General features: G+C 30.3%; 1 protein-coding gene across 1 annotated transcript; it reads left to right on the plus strand.

The window, feature by feature from the left end:
- Positions 1 to 2,145: 2,145 nt before the first annotated feature.
- On the plus strand, positions 2,146 to 4,772 carry LOC100202741 (major facilitator superfamily domain-containing protein 6). Its single transcript, XM_065810761.1, has one exon. It carries the CDS (start codon positions 2,839 to 2,841, stop codon positions 4,468 to 4,470), a length of 1,632 nt encoding a protein of 543 aa, XP_065666833.1. The 5' UTR covers positions 2,146 to 2,838; the 3' UTR covers positions 4,471 to 4,772.
- The last annotated feature ends 7,560 nt before the right edge of the window (positions 4,773 to 12,332 follow it).

Consider the following 12,332-nt stretch of genomic DNA (forward strand, 5'->3'; position numbering starts at 1 on the left):
ATACCAGCGTGTTTTGATTTATGCAATCCGAATTTTTTTGGCGTTATAAAATGCTTCCAAAAGTTTGATCTACCTGTTATAGAACTTTTCCGTGCAAATCCATTTCTTGGAAGCATTGATTTAACACGTTTAGAAGAAAACCTAACGCTATTAGAAAAAGCGGGTTTAAAGTCAGCTTTAAAAAATGTTATATTGAAGAATCCTATTTTATTAAGTTATCCTTTAACGCTTGAAGCATTGAATCATTTAAAACGGCTACATACATTGGGATTAGATCAAAATAAATTACTGGAAACTTCTTTTTACGAACCAAGGTTATTCTCAGTTCAGGATAAATCTTTAAATGCCATTTTAAGAGAAGCTAGGGAAATTAATCTATCTGAAGTCAAAGATTTCTTAGCATCGTATAAAATAGAGATAGAGCGAATTTATCGGCTTTGTCCAGAATTTCTTTTTATTTCCAAAGAAAAACTAGAAGCTTGTCTTGAAAAAGCGCAGTCTTCTCCATTTTTTCTTGTTGCTGAGGATATTGAAAAACTTTTACGCAACAGACCGGATGTCTTTCTTGTACTGTCTGATGACAAAGTCATTGACGTAGTAAATTACATTGAAAATATAAGTACAGTTAAAAGTAGAGCATTTAGACTTCTTAATGAACGTCCTGAAATATTTCGATTCCCAGAGAAATTTAATAGGAGATGTGATTTATTTAAATCATTTGGATTTAAAGAGGCTGATATTGCTCGTTTATTCGCAGTCAAAGGAGGTCCGAATTGTTTTGTGGATTGTGATGATTTTTCTCACCATTCTATGACTGAGATTCTTGAGTTCTATATGAGCAGTAAGGATTTAACACCAGTTCAATTGGTTGTATCTGCACCCATATGTTTTGCAAAAACCCATTTCCCAATCATAAAACAACGATTTACATACATGCGGCAACTAGGTTTGATGAAGTTAATTGCACCACGAAAAGTCACTTCCAAAAAAGGTAAATTATCGCTACAAAGTATCATCAAGTGTGAATCAGAGGAATTTGTTAAGATTTGCAAGAGTACCTTAGAAGAATACAAAACTTTTTTGTCAAAGTTTTAAATATTTTTTTGTTTAAAAATACTGTTTAGCTGTTTTTGTGTGCTACATGTTTAATATCATATTGTATTTTTATTAAAGAAATTAAAACAAAAACGCATTTTTAAATTAGTTTTTATGTTTACAATAACAATGAATAAGAATTCTTTTTTTTAATTAATTGGCATTTTTATTTGGCACCGTCGGCACCCTTTGGTATTATTTGACAGTGTTTTATTTGACGCAGTCGGCACGTTTCGGTATTTTTTGACAGTGTTTTAATTGACACCGTCGAAACTTTGGTTTATTTTTTTAATTTGACATTGATAAAATTACTTGTATTTTGTCGTTTTAGGTTATCAATATATACTAAAAACTGATGTTATTTAAACTTTGTGTTTGTTTTTTGGGGGTTTTCTTGGGCTATCTAGCAAATGGCATTGTAAATGAAGTAATAACTACAAAGTTTGGAAAAGAAGTATTTGATTTTTATCTCACAATGTTAATTGTACCGGCACTATGTAATGCTATTTGTGCTCGACTAATACTTTTAACTATCAGCAATCCAAAAGAAATGATCGTAAAATCAGATGTTCCTGATAGACTATATTTGGGATGTAGCATTTTGAATATGCTGTCAATGATGTGTTCGTTCTTTGCTTTGTTTTATGTCAGTTATCCTACGCAGTTAATACTAAAGTCTAGCAAACCTATATCTATATTAGTTTTTGGATATTTTACTAATAAAAAAGCATACCCCCTGTACCGATTTTTGAGTATATTTCTCACTGTAACTGGCGTAATGAGCTTTATGTGTTTTCAATATAAAATGCAAGATAGTTTGGCAGGCGCTAAAAATGGTGTTCAACACTACGTTTCGTACGGATGTTTGTTAATTTTATTTTCTCTAATTTTAGACGGTATTTTGGCGTCAATACAGGATATAATGAAGCGAGATTATTCCATCGAGGCACATAAACTAATGTATTTTACAAACAAATATTCTTTTCTAATTTTGGGAACGATAATGTTATTAACTAATGAGTTTAAAGATTTTTATATCTATGCAGAAAAATTTCCTCTTGTTTTGCTCTATACTTTAATTTTAGGTTTAACTAGTGCTTTTGGTCAAAACTTTATATACTTTAGTATTGCGTGGTTTGGCCCTTTAACTTGCGCAGTTATAACGACTACTCGTAAATTTTTTAATGTGTTAATATCTGTTTTTATTTTTTCGCATAATCTAAAAGCTGAGCAATGGATGAGTGTTATTCTAATATTTACTGGTTTATTTTTTGACATTTGGATTCAGCGCTCAATTTAAAACGGTAAAAATTCAAAACAAATACAGGTTTTTTTTATATTTTTCAGCTGATTTAGAACTTTTTTCTTTGGAAATTTATCTATTGTTGTACAGGTTGAAATATGCAATAATTTAATTTTTAATTAAAAAAAAAGACAGCTAGAACTAAAAAGAAATTTTTAAAATGCCTAAAAAATTAAACTTTGATAGTTTAATTATTTTTACTCGTAATTCTTTGGTTTAATTTGATTGGAAACGTATTGTTTTGAGAGCTGCTGCATTCTCCCAGAATTTCTTTGTTTTTCGAGAATTGCGCTCGTTCAATCAACCGAGCGTGACTTACTCAATGGTTGTGTAGCTTATTTGCAGCAATAATCGAAGCTGAGAAGTGCACAAAAAAGTTTTTGCAAGTTGTTTAAAAAGATGTAACGTTTTCAAAAATCTGTTTCAAAATTAATTAAAAAATGAAAAAACTGTTTGCTAAGTGTGGTAGTGTGAATAGGAGGCTGCTCGTTTCCAAGCTATTTTATTTTTTTTATTGGTCTGCTTACGGTTCTTTTTTTCCTCTTCTTGCAGTATATTACAAACAAATTGGAATGAATCCTTCGCAAAGTGGAATATTGGTGGGAATGCGACCTTTAATTGAGTTTGTTAGTGCACCATCACTAAGCTCTTTAGCCGACAGATTGAATATCAGAAAGGTCATGCTCATTTTCAACTTACTGTGCTGGATAGCTTTTGTATTCCCATTAGGAATGATTAAGCCATTAGACAAAACGTGTCATCGTTTTATCATGTTGGCCAAAAATATTACAGAATTTACCTCACAGGAAACAGACGAGGTAAATGAATTCTTGAAGTCAAACACGCCACATGAACCTCAGATTAATCCACACAGAAAAAGTAATGTCGTTTTTAGCGAAGAAAGCATACATCAAATTTTTTGGGTTTTACTTTTTTTAACTGTAGTTGGAGAGTTTTTTGCATCTTCCGCCCCTACTCTAGCAGACACTGCAACTCTTAATGCACTTGGTGATAATAAAGAAAGGTATGGACGTCAAAGAATGTTTGGTAGTTTAGGATGGGGATCTGCAATGTTTACTGTAGGATTTGTTATAGACGCTTTACCCATGTATAAAGTTTGTGACGAACCCATCAGTAAAGACTACACGTATGCTTTTTATTTTTTTATTGTTTTAATGAGTGTTGCTTTAATCATTGCAACGAAGTTTAACTTTAACAATGCTGACGATGCAGATGAAACTTTGCATGGTACACCCCGCGATGTTTTAAATATATTTATGAAACCAAACTATTTTATGTCCGTGCTTTCAGCATTGTATTGTGGACTAGGCATGGGTTTATCTCGAGTTTTTTTATTTTGGCATCTAGAGGATCTAGGTGCTCCTCCTACTTTATTTGGTATTTCATCTGCTACAGATCACCTATCGGAAACAACAACATATTTTTTTATTGAATGGTTATTGCAAAAAGTAGGTCATGTTCAAATACTCGGAATAGGATTATTAGTAAACTTTGTTCGGTTTTTCTGCATATCATATATGGTGAACCCTTGGTTTATTCTACCTTTAGATGTTTTACAAGGTTTTTCACATGCTGGTGTTTGGGCAGCATTAACTAGTTATTTAAGCAGAGCGGCACCAAAAGGATACAGAGCTGCTGTACAAGGTATTCTACAAGGATTTTATTATGGACTTGGAAGAGCAGTGGGAGCAATTGGTGGTGGTATTTTGACGCATTATTTTGGCACCAACATTGTTTTCAGAGTTTATGGAATTTTTTCACTTCCGATCCTATTTTTATTTGTGATAGTTGAAATTATTTATTACAGAAAAAATAATCGTTCGATACTGAAATCTAAAAATAATGAAGTTAACTATGCCAAACATGATTCTAAATCAGAGAACCACAACAAAAACATAAATGATCTTTATTTTGATCAAATTAATAAAAAAGAAGAAGTACACCAACAGGCAAAAGACATCGAGAACATTGAAAAAAGCAGCAACGATTTAAAAACGGCAAATACTGAATTTAACGATCCACCGTTGCTAACATCGGAAAAGGTGACGTAATACATTTTTTGCTGAATTCCAAATTGTAAAATTTTTTTACTATTGTTAAAGTATAAAGTGTTTTTTTTATTGTAATTATGTATATATACATGTATATATATAAGCCAGTGGCCGTATTTACATCTTACCGATAGGCTTTGATGTCCGTTATATATATGCACACGCGTCATATATTTCATCCGCATTATCTATATTTTTATTACCAAAATTTTTATGAAAAACGTATTTTTATTGGAAGCATATTTTTATTTATAACGTGTTTGTATAGATAACATATTTGTATTAGTTACATTTTTTGTTTATCTATTTGTTTTTTATTATCTATCCATTAAATAATGAATTGTTTTTTGGTAATTAGAGACTTTAATAAAAGAATAAAATAAGTCAGCATGAACTAATTTACAATTGTTTTTAATTTTGACATTTTATTTAATCTTAATTTTTTTTGTTATTCTCCCTATTTTTTTGTTATTATTATTTGTGCTCGTTTATATTTAATTAATTTATGCTATTTAATTTTAATTAATTTATACTACTTTTTTTAATTAACTTATGCTATTTTATATTTATACTTAAATATTTATATTATATTATGCGGATTAATTTTTTATTATATTTTTGTTTAAAAACAGCAAAACATAGAAAGCTAAATAACATGATAGGCATAATAGCAATTTAGAGTTATTAAATTTGTTGTCATCAATTATTAGACTAATTGCAATAGCTTTTTACTAGACTTTTGCATCCATAATATCCTTCAGGCTCGACGTGCTTTTAGATTGCTTTAAAAAATAGTAAATTAGTAACTAGCTTGTATTTAGCTTCTCGTTATTTAATTAGAAATTGTAGCAGCACAATGATAATAGTTTTAGAAAGATCAAACCATGATCAGAAGCGCTTGAGGGTGAATGTAAAAATTAAACCATGATCAGAAGCACTTGAGGGTGTATGTAAAGTGCAGGTTGATTATGTAAATGGTTCTGTAAATTCAAAAGTTTTGAATGAGATCAACTCGTTTTCGAATGTTGACTAAAGATGTGAGGTTAGGTTTCGCATACCTATTGCCGCAACCTAATTTTTTCATTCGTGTGTACCGATAACACTAAAATCAGTACCAACCGTGTGGTAAGATTTTGGTGCCATCGGCATGTCTTACAAATGTTGTTTTTTTTGCTTATTTTATCTGGCAGGTTGTTGATGAAGATCACAAATAAAATTGAGTTTCACTAATGAGAGCTTGTTGAGACCTGTTGGTTAGGAAAACTGTTATCTACTACATTTTTAGTTTGCAGAGTATTTGCTGATGTGAAATTTTTTTAAAATCCAAGAGTATGGCGTTATTTGGTAGCCTTTTGGCCATATTATTATTAAAAATGTTGTTCGTTTTAAGCAAATGTGTAACGCATGCTTTTTTTTCCTACAAAGCTTTGGTGACTGCTTGAATAATAATAATACTTTTCTCTATTATTTTAAACAGGATTGAGATTAGTGGGATTTTAGTTTGTTGGGCCAATTCTGAAGCTCTTCTTGAATAAAAACGTTACATTTGATTTGAACCACGAGCAAATAATTTCATTTTTGTTAACTGACTTTTGAAAGATGAGAATAAGTCAAGTAGCTGTGAAAGTGGAACAAGAGCCGAAGACTTGATGATTGACTAAGAGTTCCAGTACAGAGTGTTCTGAGTGTCAAATGTTATGCAGTTGCCAAATGAGTTAGTTCATGTAAGTTAACTATTGTGCCTTTGCCAGAACTCACCAGAATCAGAAATTCGTATTGATGAGATCTAATTTATTATAGAGTGATTTTTAGTTATAATTTATTATAGTTACTATTTATGTACAAAAATATAAACGTATTATTTATAACTAAATTTTTTCACAAACTTTCATGTTTTCTATATTTACGAACCAATGATCTAATTTTAAAATAAAATCGCAGAAAATAGCGTTGGAAATTTCCGAGAATTTTTTTTTTGGCTTCAATACCAAAAGATGTAGGTTTGTAAATTTAGTTTAGAACCAGAGTTTTGTTTGGAGGTCTACCAATAGTTGTTATAAGTAATTAGAAAATTCTTCGTGTTTTTGTTATTCTTCAAGATAATTAGTGAAAAATTTGTTGTTTATATAAATTGCTACTCATCATCCCATTTAAAGCGCCCCAATCAATAAAGACTGTAGTTTGAAAGAGTGAGAGTTGATTTGTTATTGAACTATATCTAGATAATATAAATTATGATAAAGGACCCAGATAGCACAAATTTATTGGGCCATAATGGGGCAAACATTGGCCGCAAACATTGGGGAGCGCAAATTGGGCCTTTATTGGGCAAATATCGGCAGATTACTGGATAAATCATGGCTCCAATATTGGACCAATATAGGTTTAAAATGGCTAATCACGGCCCAATAAATGTCCAACACTGGCCAAACCTTGGCATAATATTGGAGAAGGGTAAATTATTGATTATTCATAATCTGCATGCCATGCAGAAATATTTTATTTTAAATATCAAAATATCTTATTTTATAATTACATATATATCTATATATGACATAAAAGTCATAATTATGACTTTTATGGTTTTTGTTATTTATTTCAAACAAATTGACATTCCATTTTATTTTAAAAAGATTTTTATGAAAATTTTATGAAAAGATCACTATATATAATCTCTAAATATATCACTATGGTGATATATTTTTTAAATAGATTATAAATAGATTTTTATGAAAAAATCGCTTTAGTGATTAGAACACATTCTCACTATTATTCTTCAACTACATGTTTATAAACTCATTACAAATTGGAAATATAAATAATAATTTTTATTGATCTATTCTCAACTGCTTCTAATTGAAAAATAAACAATTTTAACAAGAAGATAAACAGTTTAATGAAAACAAACATTACATTTTATATAATTATTTATTATGAAAAAGAAAATTAAATGTCTTCTCCAGGAATTTCTAAACTTCTACGTCTCTCCTCGCGAAGATTTTTGAGGCCATCCCTGTCAATTGAACCTGACAGCCATTTCGACAGGATCTTTCAAAGTTGACTAATCGTCGCTGTGAGATTTTTTCTAACTGCATCTGCATAAAAATATACCAAGAATCAATAGAGGTGAACAGAAAATGAAAAAAACAAAAACATCTGAATAAAACTCCAATCCACCACCAACAAGAACATAGGTGTCCTGTCATAAACACAGGTATCCTCTCAGTTTACATTAAATTTTTAAATTTGGTTAGAGCTTTTGTTTTATTAAATGACAACTTTGACAAATGACAACAAATTAAAAAATCTTCATAAATTTTATTAAATGACAACTTAATATACATTCTGAAAGCTATTGTTTGTCTAAATAATTAAGTAAAATATAGCTAACTATAAAAATATACAAACAGAAAAAAATAAAAAATCAATATATATATATATATAATAAAAATTTTTTGGAATGTCCTAAGTATTTCGGGCAAACCAAACACAATTAAGTTAAAGTTATTAAAATTTTAATTATTCATTTCAACTGAAATGCATGATTGGAATTTTTTTAACTTTTTATAACTAAAAGGGAATCCCTAGGGCTTCCCTTTTTATTCACCAAGTTTCTGATAAATAGACTTCCAATATTGTAATATTTAGCGTAATGATAAAAAGTTCCGTCTGAAAAAGCATACAACATCTATATTACAATAAATATTAGGGTTCGTTCGCAAATTACGTCACACATATAAGGGATAGGTAGGTCATGGATTTTGTATCACTTTATGACAGGGTAGGGGGGGCAGGTAGGCATATGAATTAAATATTTAAACAATTTAATGGTCAACTTATTGTGAAACATTAGCCGCACAAAAGGACAGGCAAATTTTTCAATTAAAAACAATAACTGTGTACTTATATGTTATTCTATAAACACTTGTTAGCAAGAAAATATATAATTATTATTTCTTAAAATATATAACATTATATAAAAAAATATGAAACAATTTAGTAAAATGGAGATATAAAATATCGCAAATTAATAAAAAATAACAGCAGACTGTTTTTGATCTCTGCTCAGAATCTTCCATAAGAATTCGGTTAAATTCTTGAAGATCATTTATTTCTTGGAGTGGAAAGATCAGACCTTCTGGTAGATTTGCAGTCATTGTTTTTCCAATGGGAGCTTGTTTCTGTCCCTGCTCTTTAATTTCAGCTTTCAGCTCCTCCAGTTGCTTGAACACACTTTGGAAAAATGGTCGAACAGCCTCAGCCACGGCATGCTTTACTATATCAGGAACTAAAGACAAAACAAATATAATTATGTTACATGCTAATGGTGTGTATTTTAAAACATAGAACCAAAAGAAGTAATATGGTGGACTTTAAATTATTTAAGAGTTGAAGAATGGCTGGTGACAGTTATCATGGCTATGTTAGTTCAACATCAATAAAAACAAAAAATGGGGACAGTGATAGTTTTGAAGTAAAGGTTGGTGAGCATCAGAGTTCAGTACTCAGTCCCTTGGTTTTTATTATTGTCTTGGAACCTCTCTCTAAAGAGTTCAGAGTTGGTTTACCGTGAGAGCTATTCTATGCAGATGATTTGTGCCTGATAGCAGTGACAGATTAGAAAAACTAATACAAATAGTTGTTAGAAAGATGGAATGGAAGCAAAACGGTTGAGGATAAACATGAATAAGACAAAAATTATGCATTGTAAAGTCAAGAATGAGCAAGCAGAAAATACTGGGAAGTGGTCTTGTGGAGTGTGTCGGAAGGGAGTTTTACCAAACTGGATGGTTTGTACGGTTTGTAAACAATAGGTTCATAAAAGATGTAGTGGTATACAAGGTTCACTTAAGATTGTTGGTTTTGAGTGTAGAAAATGTACTCTTGGTGAATACAAAGAAGAAGTCAAAAAATAAATTAAATGAATAATGGAGGAAAGATAGACTGAAGGCATTTTTTCAGACAATTTTGAGACATGATTGTTAAATTTATTGATTAATATATTGCTCATCTAAGTTTTCAGTTAAAAAATATAAATTAGATTAAAAAAAAAACGGTACAATGTCACTCATAATTTGTGTTTACGCCAATCGCTGCAGAGTATTACTATTGTAAAGCAAAAATAATCCAAATCCTTAAAAATCTAGCCTTATACGATCGGCCTCTAGTCGCACTGTCAAGGCCTGTATTTCTAGAACGCCATGGTACAGAGTGTTATAATGTATAACAATGAAACATGAGCAACGAAGATTGATGATATTCAGTGCTTGGAAAGGACAGAAAAGAAGATTATCAGATGAATGTGTGGTGTGACTGTAAAAGACAAGAAAAGAAGTGATGATCTTAAACGTAGATTAGGAATAATGATTGGGTTAGTCAGGGAAGATTGAGATGGTTTTATAAAAGTAAAACTTACAAGTTGTGGAAGCAGAACGTGCTGATGGTTGACCAAACACTTTAGGAGATAAAGGTATATTTAGATGTGGAGATGGTGGTAGAGGAAGCGATTTATGCATCACAGTTTTTGATGGCCGTAGTTCTTCTTATGAACTTGAGCTGGAACACTGACGACTCCTTTTCAACAATTTTCTGGATTGTATTTCAGATCCAAATTCAGGATCCCTGGAAAATAGAAACAAAATAATTATTTCAGATGTGTAAATAATACACTGAAAAAAATTACCCTTAATTGTTGAAGCCAATTAAAGGTAATTTAAAAATTTACAAAGTAACCTTATTATATATACTTACCTATAGAATATATACTTTATATTTATATTACTTTTTTTAAATAAATACAAATAAAAGTCTTTAAATAGCTGAGTGAAGTAAAACACAAAATAGGAATATCACAATTGCACACTACAAGTAATTGTTAATTAGAGCAACAATATATCATAGCAACAATATAACATACCATTACTGTTTAGGCATTCTTTTCCTTTTTTCTGGCTGATTTACTTGTTCAGAACAACTTGAAGAAATTTCAGTGTTATCCAAGGACTTAACTTCAGCCCTTTTCATCTTTTCATAATCTGTGACAAGTAAATTTTAGAATTAATTTTTTTTTAATCATGGTAAAAAAGAGGTAAAAAAGAATACTACCCAATGTGTTTGTTTTTCTGGCAAATCCATTATATATAGACATATTCGGATCCAAGATCCATATCAAAATACCCAAGTACCCGTACATCTTTTGGGATCACATATAAAGTTAACAAAATTGCTAAATGCAAATCCACCTTCTAATCAAGTTTACTTTTTAGCTCGGTTTCTATTAGAATTCATTTACTGGCTTATGCTAAAAAAATTATATAAACTAACAGTATAATTAAAAGACAGAAAAATTAAAAGATCTGCCTTTTAATTCAAATTCATTATTTGATATGGTAAAAAAAGCATTTACATAATATCTTAACGTTGGACATCTAAAAAAACACCAAAACATAAAAATAGGACCTGTATGAGATATGGTGAAATAAAAAATAAGAGCACAGTCGTTTTAAGATATTATTTATAGTTATAATTTGATACAAGCTACTTAGACAGAGGAATCAGAATAAATTTAGTCTTGTATGGTAACATCACATATTTCTTTTAAATTCCATCCACTCTTGCAGTTTTATAATATCTAGACAAATTAGATGCCTTCACGATATCAAAATTTTCCAAAGAATTGGCTGGATAATTGAAAAAGGGCTCAATAGTTAAAAAAAGTTCATAAACAATACAATGTTTTTCATCACTATCCAACTTTAAAATATTTTGAATCAAACAAAACTCATTATTTAATTTTACGCTGTTGTTTCCTTTTGAGGTTGAGTAAAAGAAACCATATATGAAAATTTCTTTAAATTGTAAAAAATTAGAATGTTCTCTAAATATAACAGGGCCTAGGTCATGTAGCTTTCTGGGATTACCTTCTTCCATAGATTTTTTTGAATTTTTTATTAATGATCCATTCTTTTCTGATATACGTCTAATAACCGTATCAAATGCTTTAAATGTTCCAGGAAGTTTTCGAATGGAAATGCAGAGTAGTTATCAAGTGATCCAAATTTTTTTATATCTTCTGCTATATGTATCAGGCCATGTACATTGTAGCTAATAAATCCTCTATCATAAATTTCCATAGCATTTTCAACAAAAGCACATAGGAGAGTTGCTGCATAATCTGCATGACTTGCACACAGATCTGGACTAGCTAAACAGTGAATCCCTACAAAAAACAAAAGAAAATTTTTATACTAGGTATTTGACAGATGTTCTTTAAGCGCAACAATTCCACTATGTAATAAAAATTATCTAAATTCAACTGCTTTCCATTTTTCAATGTCACTTAAAGGTCTACATTTTCTGGAAAACTCTTGGGGAATACAAGCTCTAAATTCAATTAGCATTTTCGAAATGCCATTAATGGATGCTTGTCTTAATCTTATTCCTTCTCTAACAGGGCTTTTCAGTAAAAACATTAAAATCTTCCTCATTACTCCGAGGCATACCAAGTGCATGTAATCAAGTGGAAACTGTGTCACCATGCCAATAGATAAAGTTTTTAAAGGAGTAACTCCTATGTGATGTTCAAAATCAGCCATCTGATTAAAAGCTTGATCAGTCCAAAGTGGAGCATTAGTGCTTGGAAATGTAACCTTGTTGTGCCATTCCCTTTTTTGCGTACAATCATCACATCCATAATATCCAGTATGACCTTTGATTTCTTTCACATATGCTCTTGCAGGGGTGTCACAAATAAAACAGGATAGATTTATATTAGCAGAGTAATTTTTACCATCTACATACAAACTTACAGGGCCTTTTTCTAATTCAAGCATTTCGTCAATAAAATCTTTTAAATATTCATC

Source organism: Hydra vulgaris, chromosome 11, assembly GCF_038396675.1.
Source record: "Hydra vulgaris chromosome 11, alternate assembly HydraT2T_AEP".
Classification (NCBI taxonomy): domain Eukaryota; kingdom Metazoa; phylum Cnidaria; class Hydrozoa; order Anthoathecata; family Hydridae; genus Hydra; species Hydra vulgaris.